At 43.7% G+C, this 16,343-nt stretch overlaps 1 protein-coding gene across 5 annotated transcripts in view; it reads left to right on the top strand.

Annotated features, from left to right (window-relative positions):
- Positions 1-369: 369 nt before the first annotated feature.
- Positions 370-16,343, top strand: part of PDE7A (phosphodiesterase 7A) — a 130,905-nt gene continuing 114,931 nt past the window's right edge. For 3 of the 5 annotated variants that reach the window (XM_034763006.1, XM_034763005.1, XM_034763003.1), the window contains exon 1: positions 376-1,393. In XM_034763006.1, coding sequence (XP_034618897.1) covers positions 1,256-1,393 — 138 coding nt within the window. In that variant the 5' untranslated portion in view covers positions 376-1,255. Of the gene's footprint in view, positions 1,394-16,343 lie in introns of all 5 variants that reach the window. The other 2 variants (XM_034763004.1, XM_034763007.1) reach the window with 2 other exon arrangements.

The following is a 16,343-nucleotide window of genomic DNA, read 5'->3' as shown; positions in this document are numbered from 1 at the left end:
TGCTGTTTCCCACTGGAATCCGACAGGCTTGAGATGCTGCAAAACAGAGGTGCCCCCAGAGCTGCCCCATATCTGACTGGCAGCCCTGATGCCCGCCTGGTTCACACCCCCGAACTCGGGCCTGGGCCGCACGTCGAGAGCAGGCGCGCGCCTGGGCTGAGATTAGAAGGGCCGCTACCACGTGCATGAAACGTTCTTGTGTCTCTTCCCCCTCCCTCATCCCCCCTTCACCAATGGGGCTAGGCGCGCGCTCCACTTGCAACCCTCCCTAACAGGGCAAAAACATTCCAAGGCGCGAAAATATCGCGCAGGCGCACAAGAGAGACGAACTGGCCCGGACCGCACCGTTCGCCTCCAAAACATCCCCCCGTCGCCGTTACGTGATGACGGTTTGCGTGGAGCCGGCCGGGCTTGCGCGTTGCGGAGATACACACACGCACTCACAGAGTCCGTCCGGCTCGTGCCTCCTCCTGGGCGACTGCGCTCGGGGCTGTTCTCAGTGGGGGCGGCACGGGCGCAGGATCCCTCCTTCCCGCGGGCTCCACCCTCACCCTCGGCTCGCTCGGGACCGCAGCGCCCCGGCCCCTCCCGCCAGGAGCGCGCGCCGCCTCCTCGTGCTGGACAATAGCAGTGCCGAGTGTGTCTCACCCAAAGCGGCCCCCCGGGCACCAGCGCCCACCTCCATGAGCGGCGCCCGGACGGCCCGGCTGCGGGGCTAGCAGCGACAGCGGCTCCCTCTGGCAGCAGAGACAGCGGGAGGCAGCGGCCGCGCCGCTGTGCTCGGCCCGGGGCTCGCCGCCTCCTTCCTTGACAGCACTCAACTGCCGGCCCCGCTTCCCCGCCCCCCTGCGGCGGCTGCTGCTTAAGGACCCCTGCGGGCTCCGGGGAGGAACCGGCCCGCCCAGACGTGACTCTTGGGGTAGGGTGACCAGAGAGCAAGTGTGAAAAATCGGGACGGGGGTGGGGGGTAATAGGCACCCATAAAAGACAAAGCCTCAAATATCAGGACTGTCCCTGTAAAATCGGGACATCTAGTCACCCTATCTTGGGGGCAGAGGAGGGGGGGGGCCGGCCAGACCCGACGCCGGGGAGAGGGCGGTGAGGCGGAGCCGGGCCCCTCCGTGTTTTAATTGCGGGGTTTGGCTCTTCTAGCACGTTTGCGCCCCCGCCCCCCCCATTGCGCTGCGGCGATTCCCGGCGCAGGCAGGTGCGGCGGCCGGTGCCCTGGCGCGGCTCGGAGCGCCGCGGCTCTTCAATGGAAGTATGTTACCAGCTACCGGTGCTGCCCCTGGACAGGCCGGTCCCGCAGCATGTCCTCAGCCGCAGAGGGGCCATCAGCTTCAGCTCCAGCTCCGCACTCTTCGGTTGCCCCAACCCCAGGCAGCTGTCTCAGGTAAGGCCCCCGCCGCCCTCCCAGAGCCGGCTCGGTGACCACCCGGGTCAGTCAGTCACAGTTTACACCCTTAACGCCATCTCCTTCCCCCCTCAGGCTCGGGCAGTTACTGGGTTGTGCGCTCCCCTCGCCCCTGGGCTGGCTCGGGAGGTCACTGGGCTACACACAGTATCACACACCTTTTTTCTCTCGCAAGACCTCCCACAACCGGTTTACTCAGTCATCGGGCTACACTCCGTGCTCCCCCACCAAGATACCTCAGTCACTTAGGCTCCTTCTCTCCATCCCTTCCTTTGCATGGGGACTTGTGTATTTGTAGCTGCATATGTTGTTTCTTGCAAAGAAATCTGCTACCATTTAGAGAAAGCAGTGCCTGCAAGTTGATAAAATTCGCGTTTATGCCCAGTTTTGGTCGACATTACAAATGTGCAACCAAGCTTGGAAGCTTCCTTGAGCTATTTAAGGTTTGATGGCAACAAACTACCTTCCTGTTAAATTACCCCATCAGTAGCCTATTCATTTATCCCTTCAAATATCTAAGGTGGTGAAAAGAAAATACTACCTATATTCTATATTTCCTGTTGCTAGTTACCACTGTTATCTTTTCCTAATTGATTTCAGAGCTTGCAGTACATTCTTATATAAGTGGCTTTCCAGAGTCAGTGAGCCTTTTGCTTTCTTTAGTTATTTTCAAAGTAGGTTTGAACAGTTCTTAAGTTTTCCTTTCCTCAAACAGCCAAAAGTTTTTGGTGAGGTTTACATTTTTTTTTTTTTTTGGCAGTATTATATTGAGCAGTGTATGTTCAGAGTAAAACATTGCTGTAATGGTAAGCATTTCTCCTTTTTTTCTGTAAGATTCAAGCCTTAGAGGTCTAGTTGCAGTAAGACCATCTTTGGCTTTTTAATTCTCATGGCATCTTCCCTGTGCATATTAAGGATTCACAAGATGAATAACAATCAGAGTTAAAAAACAAAATTTTGAAGAGGATCTGTTTATAAAAACATTCAATACAGGTGATATGAGAAAATAGGTTTTCCTTTCTACTGATCTTTTTGTTTCTATCAATATGCTGGTGAAGTTTTCCTGCAAATTGTGATAACAGACCTTTGCATTTTCAAAGGGACTTTATTCAGACTTCAGAGGTGGAATTATAATAGAAAAGGTAAATATGTTTGAGTTGTGTTTAGGTAACTCTCCCCCCCCCCCTTAAAACACTGTCACTTGTTTGCATGTTTTCATATATTAAAAGAAAACTGCTTTCCTATCCCTTACCAAGACAGCTCTAGTTTGTGCAAGTGCTTTTGGAGAGTAGGGTTGCTGGTCTCTTTTTGTTTAATAGCAATTCGGGCTGTCAAGCGATTAAAAAAAAAAATAATCATGATTAAACAATAATAGAATACCATTTATTTAAACGATTTTGGATGTTTTCTACGTTTTCAAATATATTGATTTCAATTACAACACAGAATACTAAGTGTACAGTGCTCACTTTATTTTTATTTTTTATTACAAATATTTGCACTGTAAAAAACAAAAGAAATAGTATTTTTCAATTCACCCAATACCAGTACTGTAGTGCAATCTCTATCTTGAAAGTTGAATGTACAAATGTAGAATTATGTACAAAAAAATCTGCATTCAAAAATAAAACAACGTAAAAGTTTAGAGCCAGTAAGTCCTCTCAGTTCTACTTCTTGTTCAGTCAATCGCTCAGACATACAAGTTTGTTTACATTTACAGAAGATAATGCTACCTGCTTCTTGTTTACAATGTCACCTGAAAGTGAGAACAGGTATTCACATGGCATTGTTGTAGCTGGTGTCGCATGATATTTACATGCCAAATGTGCTAAAGATTCATATGCCTCTCCTTGCTTCGGCCATCGTTCCAGAGGACATACTTCCATGCTGATGACGCTTGTTTAAAAAAAATAGTGCATTAATTAAATTTGTGATTGAACTCCTTGGGGGAGAATTGTATTTCTCCTGCTCCGTTTTACCTGCATTCTACCATATATTTCCCGTTATAGCTGTCTTGGATGATGACCTAGCACGTGTTGTTCGTTTTAAGAACACTTTCACTGCAAATTTGACAAAATGCAGAGAAGATACCAATGTGAAATTTCTAAAGATAAATACAGCACTCGACCCAAGGTTTAAGGATCTGAAGTGCCTTCCAAAATCTGAGAGGAATGAGGTGTGGAGCATGCTTTCAGAAGTCTTAAAAGAGCAACACGTCAATGCGGAAATCACAGAACCCAAACCACCAAAAAGATCAATCTTTTGCTGGTGGCATCTGACTCAGATAATGAAAATGAACATGCAGCAGTCCGCACTGCTTTGGATTGTTATTGAGCAGAACCCATCATCAGCATGGATGCATGTCCTCTGGAATGGTGATTGAAGCATTAAGGGACATATGAATCTTTAGTGCATCTAGCATGTAAATATTTTGTGACGTGGGCTACAACAGTGCCATGCAAACACCTGTTCTCACTTTCAGGTGACATTGTAAACAAGAAGCAGGCAGCATTATCTTCTGGAAATGTAAACAAACTTGTTTGTCTGAGCGATTGACTGAACAAGAAGTAGAACTGAGAGGACTTACTGGCTCTAAACTTTTACGTTTTATTTTTGAATGCAGATTTTTTTGTACATAATTCTACATTTGTACATTCAACTTTCAAGATAGAGATTGCACTACAGTACTGGTATTGGGTGAATTGAAAAATACTATTTCTTTTGTTTTTTTACAGTGCAAATATTTGTAATCAACAAAGTGAGCACTGTACTCTTTGTATTCTGTGTTGTAATTGAAATAGATATATTTGAAACAGTGCGATTAATTGCGATTAATTTTTTGAGTCAATTTCATGCGTTAACTGCGAGTAATCGACAGCCCTAATAGCAATGCATTGTTTTTTTGTGTGTGGGAATAGTGTTGGTAGTGGGATTAAAGGAATACACAAATTAAGAATTATGTGGAATTAAACATAAAGAGAATAGCTGTAAGGAAACAAAGTAGGTCATTGTTTGGTATAATGTTGATTGTATCCATTATGCATGCAGTTTAAAGGAATGCAAATTTCTTGTTTGTATGAAAATTTATTTTTCATTGTAATTCTTCCATCAACCGCTTTTTCTATAATTTTAGTAATAACTGTTTTGTCACTAATAGAGTTGGCACCTTTAAGGAGTAGAGATTACAAATAAATCTAAAAATATTCTCATTGCGGTAGCTGCCAAAGTCTCCAACTTCAATGCCCTGTAATGCTATGTATGCCCTGTGCAAATATAGAATGAGTCTCTTGCCTGAATAGCAGGGGTGGCTTTAAGTAGGGTCAATGTGTGCAGTCGCGCCAACAGAAATCAACCCTGGATCAACCAATGCACACAGGGTGCCTAGGCAAGGATCACCTTTTCAGTTTGGTGCAGCCACCCCTCTGTTGTGACTTGATGAGGGGGAATCCTTTCCAGGCAGGCCCCTCTACAGCAACGGTGGACAACCTGTGGCCTGTCAGGGTAATCTGATGGTGGGCCACGAGATGGTTTACATTGACCGTACACAGGCACGGCCACCCACAGCTCCCGTTGGCAGGGAACCGAGAACCGTGGCCACTGGAAGCTGCGAGTGGCTGTGCCTATGGACGGTCAAGGTAAACCAACTGTCTCTTGGCCCACCAGCGGATTACCCTGATGGGTCGCAGGTTGCTCACCACTGCTCTAGAGCAATTTGGGACCCTGGTACATCATGTTCGTTGGGACCCCACCCCCTCCTATTTCACTTTATTGATTTATTCAGACGTTAGAAATGTTGCCTCCTCCTCCTTCCCTGCCTCCAGGGACACAACTCCCCACTTGGGGTTCCAAACACCAGTAAACTCCATGTGGGCTGGGAAAGATAACACTTCTGGGGATTAAGTCAGTTTCCAGTAGCACCAGAGCTTGCCCAGTAAGCACCATTTGCAGAAGTAGGGCAAAGGGTGAGGCACATTCACATGCCAGTCTGCAGACTAACTTTTATGGTTTGAATTTTGGGCGTAATTATCTGCTGACTAGCTGAATGCCCTGACTTCTCTCCTTCAGTCTCCACTGTCCTTTTTCCTCTCTCTCCATCCTTCTCTCTTCCTCCCCTATGTTTATTAACTCCTCCTCTTTTATTAATGCCATTATTCTCACCCCTCATCTGTCCCCATATATTTTAAAAATTGAAATAATGAAGTATTTGGAACCATCAAGTTGTCCAAGTTTCTTGTGTGGGATGACTTCATCTTATTACTGTTACTCAGGTCTTTCCCCATATCCTCTTCCTCCTCTTTGTTGCACCCACTTAAAGTGTAAAATTAGTTAAGTGCTTTGAGGCAGAGACTGTCTTCATATGATTTTTTACAGTGCTAAGCAAAATGGGGACCAATCCTGATTGGGGCCTTTGTGTGTTATGATCATAATAAAGTGGCCGTATGACATTCTTCAAATTTCCTAATTTTAAGTGTAAATTATTTGTGCATATGTCCTAAAATTGTGGTATCAGCCACACTTGAGATGTTGGTATTTGCTACTCTTTGTAAGGAGCATGATTACTTGTTTCATGGACCTAATTGTTCTCATTGCCTGCATAAAATCTGAGTGGCTAGACTAGTAGATTAAAATCTTCATTAATTTCAGTATAATTTGGCTACAGTCACCAAAAATCAATTCTGCTCTATTGTCTTTATTACCTTTTTGTCATCGGTATAGATAGTAATACCAGGTTTTATGCCATGTTTCAAAGGAAACTGGTTTTAATTTTAAAAAAAACAACAACAAACTTTTAGTTGTGAAGTAGTCTGCTTCAACCCTAAAACAAGTCTGTAGTGATAAAAAATTTTAACTCATTTCAATTTGATGTATTTGTCTTGAATATTCAAAATTGCTCAAATTAACTGGAATTAGTGATACACCTCTACCTCGATATAACGCTGTCCTTGGGAGCCAAAAAATCTTACCGTGTTCTAGGTGAAACCGCGTTGTATCAAACTTGCTATGATCCACCGGAGTGCGCAGCCCTGGCCCCCTGGAGCACTGCTTTACCGTGTTATATCCCAATTCATGTTATATCGGGTCACGTTATATCGGGGTAGAGGTGTACTTATAATTGGGGTAAGTAAAAGATGATAAACTGAACAGTCCTCTTCCTTATGCTAGACACAATTTTTTTCTGAATTCTTACTCAGCATTTATGACTGTTTCAAAAACTCCCCTTTTATTTTAAGAAAAACAAAACAACCTTATCTATTAAGTAATAGCATAGTCTTTTCAGATGACATTTGAGAGAAATGAAAAGTTGGGTAATAAACAAACATTCAAAAAGTCAGTACAAATAAAATGCTTAGTCTGTTGAAGAAATTAGATGACATTTAAAAGTGTCTCAAAAAGGCACCTTAAGTTTGTTCTCCCATGCTGCCCATCAGGCATGGGAGGAGCTCCCAACAGACATCTGCAAAGCTACTTCATTGTTTTCCTTCAGATTTCTTCTTAAAACTCTCCTTGGCTGTGATGCCCTCTAAACATAAACAAAAACTACCCCAGTTTGACAGTGGTATGGTGATTTGGGGAACCTACATACAATTTATGAATTATGGTTGATACTATGAAAATTGCTGTATCACTGAACACCTCTGTGTAAATGTGGAATCCACCATGGGCTGTTCAGGGCTATGTTTTCCCCAGACCAAGGACAATGGAGAGTTGTCAACTTTAACGGCTACACTCTGACAACACAATAGTTGCGTTAAGGAGCGTGCCTGAGCAAGGAAATCAATTTGGCTAAGTTGGTCTGCAGGGAGGAGGTTTGGAACTGTGAAAAGTTATTAAAGACAGAACAAAGAAGCCTGGTATAGAAGAGGGGCATATAAACTTGGGGGCGAGATACAGGAAGTTTGGGCAGGACAGGGGAAGGGAATGTATTGGCCATGGTTAGAGGAAGCCAACTAGAGAGAAGGCTCTCTGTGTTTCAGAGCCCAAGCCATGCACTACAACAGAAGGACTTTGGATGACCCCAGATGACACTGACCACAACCCAAATAATGCCCAAAGAGCACTGAGAAAACTGAGGCAATGAAATGTGTATAGGGTTTATTATTTTTGTATAGATCTGTGTATTTCTCACACCATTAAAGAAAGAACAGTGCTGTGTGAGTCCTGTGGAGAGGCTGTATGTGTTATATGCTTCACCTTGTCCTGTACCACCTGAGATAGTTAAACTGTAACACAATTTCAGCACTGATTTCAGAGTACTGGGCAGTTGGCCATATATCCTAAACTCTTAAGATGGAGTGCTAGATAGAGGATCTGCACCCTGAATGTGTGTGTAGGGATCCCAAACCAGGGGCAAGTGATTCTGTTCAGACTGTGGGATCCAGCATATGGATCCCCTCATAGTGATCTGGAAAGTGTCCAGCACAGGGAGCTTATCAGGGTATTGACAAATGTTTAGGAAGTTGGTATGCTGACACTACTGTCCATCGTGCTGACTAGCATTCTCTCATTGTTTCCTTGTGCTCCCCCATCTGTCTGTATCTGAATGCTGTCTCTTCTCCTATATTTAAATTGTAAGCTTTGTTGGACAGGGACTTTCTTTGTTTGTGCAGTGCCTAGCTCAATGAGATGCTGGCCCATGACGGGGCTTCCTGGGTACCACTGCAATATATATAATGTCTTTTATGGCAAATGCTCCTAACATCTTCTGAACTAGATGAAATCTATTGTATCTGTATAGTCTTCTTTTGCCCTCCCCTCTTCCCCCAGTCATTACATATGCAAATGTGGCAGCTAAAATTTGAAATGTCTCGAGCTCATAAATGAGCGACACTTGTTTAACTCAGTTCTGTATTACACAAGCTCTTAGTAAATTCTGATGCTATGAAATTACAATCTTAAATACTAGTAGAGACCATCATCATCAGTATCTGAGCATCTCAGACATTAATGAATTTATCTTCTCGACCTCCTGTGAGGTAGGAGAGCATTATCCCTGTGACGGGTTTGGTCACAGAGACCCCCTTGAGGCTGTCACCTGACATGCTGTAATAACCTCTGAGCCCGTTTTCCACTGCCAGCTTGGTACTCCAGAACCCTGCCTTGTTGAGCCAGACACGCTAGTCTGCTGCAACGCAGACCCAGGTCTGGTCCATGCTCCCAAAGCTGCAGACTTTAACCAAAAACTGCTCAGCAAGTCACCTATCTTCAGCACCCAGACACGCAGCTCCAAATGGGATCCAAACCCCAAATGAATCCATTTTACTCTGTATAAAGCTTATACAGGGTAAACTCATAAATTGTCCACCCTCTAGAACACTCATAGAGAGATATGCACAGCTGTTTGCTCCCCCATGTATTAATCACTTACTCTGGGTTTACTAATAAACGTGATTTTAAGTATAAAAAGTAGGATTTAAGTGGTTTCAAGTAATAACAGAACAAAGTAAATTACCAAGCAAAACAAAAACAAAACAGGCAAGTCTAAGCCTAATACATTTATGAAACTGACTATAGGTAAATCTCACCCTCAGATGTTCCAGTAAGCTTCTTTCACAGACTAGACTACTTAGTCTGGGCCCAATACTTTCCCTGGTACGGTTCTTGTTAGTTCCAGCTCAGGTGGTAACCAGGGGTTTTCTCATGACTGCAGACCCCTTTGTTCTGTTCCACCCCCTTTATAGCTTTGGCATAAGGTGGGAATCTTTTGTCTCTCTGGGTCCCCATCCCTCCTTCTAAATGGCAAAGCACCAGGTTTAAGATGAATTCCAGTACCAGGTAACATGGTCACATGTCCTGTGAGATCCCAAGCCTCCATTCTTTCCGGCCCGACTCACGTGAACACAGGAAAGCTTACAAGTAAAGAGCCATTTACAAACAATTGTCCTGGTCAATGGGAGTCATCAAGATTCTAAACCACCATTAATGGCCCACACTTTGCATAATTACAATAGGACTTCAGAGTAATACTTCATATTTCTAGCTTCAGATATAAGAATGATACATTAATATGAATAGGATGAACACACTCGGTAGATTATAAGCTTTGTAATGATACCTTACAAGAGATCTTTTGCACAAAGCATATTCCAGTTACATCATATTCACACTTATAAACATATTTCCATAAAACATATAGAGTGCAACATCACAATCCTTATTTTACAGATGAGGTTTGAGTCACAGAGAGATTAAGGGCTTTAAGGATTTAGCTTTTGTTTTTTGATACTAAATTGCTCAAGATAGTTAAGACCAAAGCAGACTGTGATGAACTTCAAAAAGATCTCACAAAACTAAGTGATTGGGCAACAAAATGGCAAATGAAATTTAATGCGGATAAATGTAAAGTAATGCACATTGGGGAAAAAATAACCCCAATTATACATACAATATGATGGGGGCTAATTTAGCTACAGGAAGTCAGGAAAAAGATCTTGGAGTCATCGTGGATAGTTCTCTGAAGATGTCCGCACAGTGTGCGGAGGCGGTCAAAAAAGCAAACAGGATGTTAAGGATCATTAAAAAGGGGATAGAGAATAAGACTGAGAATATATTATTGCCCTTATATAAATCGATGGTATGCCCACATATCGAATACTGCGTACAGATGTGGTCTCCTCATCTAAAAAAAGATATATGGCACTAGAAAAGGTTCAGAAAAGGGCAACTAAAATGATTAGGGGTTTGGAACGGGTTTCATATGAGGAGAGATTAGAGGCTAGGACTCTTCAGCTTGGAAAAGAGGGGAGACTAAGGGGGGATATGATAGAGGTATATAAAATCACGAGTGATGTGGAGAAAGTGGATAAGGAAAAGTTGTTTACTTATTCCCATAATACAAGAACTAGGGATCACCAAATGAAATTAATAGGCAGCAGGTTTAAAACAAATATAAGGAAGTTCTTCTTCACGCAGTGCACAGTCAACTTGTGGAACTCCTTACCTGAGGAGGTTGTAAAGGATAGGACTATAACAGCGTTTAAAAGAGAACTGGATAAATTCATGGTGGTTAAGTCCATTAATGGCTATTAGCCAGGATGGGTAAGGAATGGTGTCCCTAGCCTCTGTTTGTCAGAGGATGGAGATGGATGGCAGGAGAGAGATCACTTGATCATTGCCTGTTGGGCCACTCCCTCTAGGGCACCTGGCATTGGCCACCGTGGGTAGACAGGATACTGGGCTAGATGGACCTATGGCCGTACCGAGTCAGACCAATCTTATGTTCTTACGTTTATGTTCTTATGAAATGTTGAATACTGTTTGTCCTTGATCTACACTTATAGTTAACCCATGTTCAGTACCATTACATCTGCACTCATTGTTGAGAATGGGAAACTTGTAGTCTACGCAAGGCTTGAGTGAATTGTGCAAGATCATACAGGAAGCCTACATCAGAGCCCGGAAATTGAACTCAAACTTCTCAAATTCCAGTCCAGAATTATGCACAAAAATCCTTATATCTGAATTTAGAAGTGTAGTTTATTTCATTAGTCTGAGAATGTGAAGTTTTCAGCATTGTTCTGCTTATGCCAATAATACCTGCAATGTAAGCAAGCACCCAAGGTAACTCAACAAACCTCCATGCCAAAGACAATGTTTGATATCAAAAAGTTAATTACAAAAGTATTGTAGTTATCATATCAGAGACATGATTCTCATCTGATACTTAATTGCATTATAAAATGTAGTAGACTTTAACTGCAGGAAACTTGCAGACAAACATTTTGGTTCATATCCGGTCCAAAAATTGCTTCTGTGGTTGCTGCTTCCTTTTTCAAGAGCATATTGATGTCTCTCCTGCAATCTTAGAATGACTCCAAGACTGACCCTCCCCCTCTTCTGAGAGTGAAACACATACGCAACTACCATTGTACATATGGCAATCTAGCTTATGGGAATGAGGTCAGGGAGAGGATGATATAACTAATCAGACCCAGGTCCCTGTTTGTACTAATGAAGAGGAAGAGTCTTTTACCTGACTCATTAGTTATCCGAAGAGGAAGTTTACAGGGGCCACAGCCTGAAATAGGTTCTCCCTGGCTAAGCTCCAGATAAGTACCTGTTATATTCAGAAAGATGGCCATGTAGTCCACAGAATAATATTGCTACTCCTTTTCCCACCAAAAATGATTTGTGGGGGGGGATGGAGAAAGCTTCCTCTTTACCAACAGAATTCCTTTGCTGCAGACCAAGCTGGGGGAACTCCACTACCAAAAGCTGAAACCTAATTGCAAAGAGTAAAAAATTCATACCCCACTTAATATCAAGGACGGAGAAGAACACAAAGAATCTGCTCCAACACTAAGAGGAAAGAAACAAGATTGGTTACGGTAGGCTCTTACAGACGGGAAGTTGGGTGGTGACGCTGTTCCTGTAGAAGAAGCTCATGTGTATGCAGTCTCCTTCCCAAGAAGCTTTGGGAATAATTTAGTCTTTCTTCAGAATAGAGCACAATAAGAAGCATGGCTGGATATAAACAAATTACTTCTCAAGAAATTCCCCTATATTTAATATGCAGAATAACTTTACTCATTTTGCAATTATTAGATTACAAAGTTTTTTACGTAGTGTATACTTACTGTGTTTGCAGTCTGGGAAAGGACTGTGATTTTCATGATAGTGGTACTGTTTCTAGTTGTTTCTGGCTTTAGGCATGCAGCTTGATATATTCTAGATCGTATTGTTAGGATTGAAGTCATGAGGGTAGAGATTTCAAGCTTGTCATGTGCAAACTATTGTTTCCTTTGTTTTTAGGTCACTGCACTGTGCTGATGGATGAGATTATCAACATTTCAGAGGGCATGATGTTAGCATCTTTTAAAATTAAGCCCTTGTGTAGGAACCTTGTTAACTGTTACCTTGTCTTAACTCCATTTTTGGGATGGATGAGAGGTTTGCAGCAAAGCAACTTGCACAATCTCAAGACACCTTAGATTTCCTGGAACAACGTTGGTAGAGTTCCATGCCTGATTATGGTATGAATAGTGTCGTGATCACACTAGTTTAGCTCTTTCTAGTGTAGACAAAAATCTAGTATCTATGCTGATTGTTCTGCATTCCTAGTCTTTGAAACTGCGAACTCTAGGGTATTGTTGACATCTACGAGCCCTTGTAATGACAGACAGTTTTCCTTAGGTGGCTTGGGTCTTGCTTGTCAGCACAGATCTAGAGGGTAGTTTTGATCAATTTCTCATTTATAGCAAGAGTGCTGTCCTGTAGAATACTGCAGAGTTCTGGGCTGGCACTCCTGTTCAACTTGTGTTACAGAGCCATTGGGGAGATAAGACCTTGTGGCTTAAGCTACACCACTTTTTCAGTGTGATGAATGACAGTATCATTTTTCACTGGGCCTAGACCAGTGGTGGGCAACCTGCAGCCCACAGGCCACATGTGGCCCGTCAGGCCAGTCTGCTGGCGGCCCGCGAGACAGTTTGTTTACGTTGATTGTCCACAGGCACAGCCGCCCACAGCTCCCAGTAGCTGGGAACGGTGAACCGCGGCCACTGGGAGCTGCGGGCAGCTGTGCCTGAGGACAGTCAATGTAAACAAACTGTCTTGCGGCCTGCCAGTGGATTACCTTGACGTGCCGCAGGTTGTCCACCACTAGCCTAGACAGTGCATCAGTTTTCCTGAACAGAGACAGCAGTTTGGATGAGTAAGCTGACTGAAGCTCGGTCCAGATAAAACAGGTTATCGGTTGGATTAGGAGTGCAAGGGAAGCACCAGTGGAAGTAGTCAATTTTATATGTTTCCTGAACTGAAGGAGATACTAGCAAAGTTACTCTTGGGGGAATTCTGTTACCTGTTCATGTGCAGAATTCACATCCCCTGCAGATTTTTTTTTTCTCTGCAGAGAATACATTCTGCCAGAGAGGCACTGCAGTTACGCCTTTTGTTCACCAGGGGCTGCTATGGTGCCAGAACAGAGGGCAGCTGGCTCACTGGTCATAGCAGTCAGCAGCTGATAGGGAGGACAAGAGGCTGCATTCCTCACAGCGCACTGCCCACGTGTCCGGCCAGGTGAGGAGGCACTGGATATGGTGGGGACAGATAGAGTGGGGTGCACTGGGTTGCTGGAGAGTGTCAGACTGGGATTCAAAAAGGCTAGTGCGCGGGGGCTGAATGTAGGTGCAGAGCCACATGGGGACAGGGGATGGCAGAGTGTGGGTGCAGGGACAATGGGGGCGGAGGTGCATGGGGGCAGGGGATCACTGGGGTTACAGGGACACATGAGGATGGGGAAGGGAGGTGCATGGGGATAGAGGGAGGGGGGATGCGGGGACAGGGGTAGATGTGCCTGACTGAATAGAAGAGGCTAGGGGTCAGCCAAGGTCTGCATGAGGGAGGCTTTCCAAATCCCTAACAGTCATGTGTCTCCCTCTCCTCCCTTCCACCCCCCAACCCTCCCAAAAAAATCCTGTTCCGTACTTCTCCCACACACACACCCAACAACCCTCCAGGTTCATTACCAGGCTCCTTCCGAGCAATTACTTCCCTTTCCGTCAGCTCCTCTGTTACCCCTGACTCCTCCAAGCTTCTGCACTGCTTCTGAGGGGTGCAGGAAATATGTTTCTGTATTGTAGTTTACATAAGAATGGCCCTACTGGGTCAGACCAAAGGTTCATCTAGCCCAGACCAAAGGTCCATCTTCCAACAGTGAATAGTGCCAGATGCCCCAGAGGGAATGAACAGATCAGGTAGTCATCAAGTGATCCATCCCCTTTTGCTCATGCCCAGCTTCTGGCAAACAGAAGGTAGGGACACCATTCCTGCCCATCTTGGCTAATAGCCATTGATGGACCTATCCTCCATGAATTTATCTAGTTCTTTTTTGAACCCTGTTATGGTCTTGGCCTTCACAACATCCTCTGGCAAGGAGTTCCACAGATTGACTGTGTGTTGTGTGAAGAAATACTTTCTTTTTTTGTTTTAAACCTGCTGCCTATTAATTTCATTTGATAACCCCTAGTTCTTGTGTTATGAGAAGTAGTAAACAACACTTCCTTATCTACTTTCTAGTAGATAGTTTAAATGTATTATTACTCAAAGTTCTGTATTAATATGCCTAGTAAGGAATGTATTTGTCTAAAAACATTTTCCTGAATCTTTTTTGTTGTCTGTATTGTTACAGACATACTTGTTGATAGGTATTTTGAAATAAATTCCCAAAATAATTGAAATTGACATGATTATATAGTGTTATTTTGACATAATATATAATTTTGCAGAATTTTTTAATTTTTTGGCAGAGAATTTCCCCAGGAGTACAAAGTGTACTTAGGTTTGTGTGTTGGGCCACCTTGAATCCTGAGATGCACAGGAAGTCCACATAACAGCTATTTTTTCCTCATCTGTGTTTTAACAATAAGGTTATAACTTTCTTTCTAGATGAGAGTGAGGAAAGATGGTCCCGTGGTTAGGACACTAGCCTAGGGCTTGGATGATAGGGTTCAATTCCTTTCCCTGCCCCAGATTTCTGTGTAACCTTGGGCAAATCACTTAGGCTACGTATACACTACAGACCTTACAGCGGCACAGCTCTACTGCTGCCGCTGTAAGGTCTCCCATGTAGCCACTCTATGCCAGCAGAAGAGAGCTTTCTCACTGACATAATTAAACCACCCCTAATGAGCGGCGGTAGCTATAGCGTTGGGAGAACATCTTCTGCTGACATAGTGCTATCCACACCAGTGCTTTTGTCGGTTGGGGGTGTTTTTTTTTTTTTTCACACCCCTGACCAACAAAAGTGCCAGTGTAGACAGTCTTTGCCTCTCTGTGCCTCAGTTCCCCATCTATAAAATGGACAATACTTGCCTACCTCACGGGTGTTGTTAGCATAAATACATACAAGATTGTGAAGTGCTTTGAAATCTACTGATGGAAAAAGGGCTATGAGAGCTCGGTATTATATGATTTATTATGATCACTACAGTTATTCACACCTTTGTCATATCAGAATAGATTATTGTAATGAATTCTGCTCTGTACTATAATTGAAGACCAGAAATTCCAGTTAGCACAGAGTGCAGTTACCAGCTGCTTTAATAGTGTCTTGCAAGGATCACATTGCACCTGTGCTCATTGATCTGAACTTGCTTTTCAGTTTTCCAGGTGCATTTGAAGTGTGGGTTTTAGCTTACAGAGGGCTAAGTTGTTTGGGCTCTAACAACCTTGATTCTCACTCTCTTGCAGTATTATGACAATTTGAGATCACCAGTGCTCAAGCTAAAAGCTTACACAGGAAGGGAGCTTGTGTGGTTTTTTTAATGATGGGGACCTTGATTCAAATTTATTTTCATCTTAACAAAACTAGTTTGAGCCAAGATGTCTGTGTTCATTTGCCTATGCAATGAATAAAGCAGAGGTCTTGATCACACACTTTTTTTACATGTAATTAAAAACGGTCGTAATGCCAAATTTCTTAGTTCTGGCTTAAAATGCAAGCACACAAGGAGGCTGAATTAAGGTTGCATGGGCAACCTTAATTCTGACGCTTCGCAACTTCTGAGTATTTGAATTTACAGCCATAACATTCTTTTAACATAGTCTTTGTATGTAATATGGTATGAAGAAGTAAAAGGCCAACACAAACATTCTGTTTCTTGTCCTATCTTTGGTGCAAAATGTCACTGTGCTCGGATAGTGTTTGTGGAGAGCTCCAGCTCTTTATTAATTTTCTCTAAATGATTTCAAAGGTTAAATCAGGAGTCTGCAACGTTTGGCACGCGGCTCGCCAGGGTAAGCACCCTGGCGGGCTGGGCCAGTTTATTTACCTGCTGACGCAACAGGTTCGGCCGATCGCGGCCCCCACTGGCCGCGGTTCGCCGTCCCAGGCCAATGGGGGCGGCGGGAAGCCGCAGCCAGCACATCCCTCGGCCCGCGCCACTTCTCACATTAACATTTGCTATTGTAAGTAGCAGTGTGCTTTACCAGG

Source organism: Trachemys scripta, chromosome 2 (assembly GCF_013100865.1).
Source record: "Trachemys scripta elegans isolate TJP31775 chromosome 2, CAS_Tse_1.0, whole genome shotgun sequence".
Classification (NCBI taxonomy): domain Eukaryota; kingdom Metazoa; phylum Chordata; order Testudines; family Emydidae; genus Trachemys; species Trachemys scripta.
This window is presented reverse-complemented; position numbering and strand designations above follow the sequence as displayed.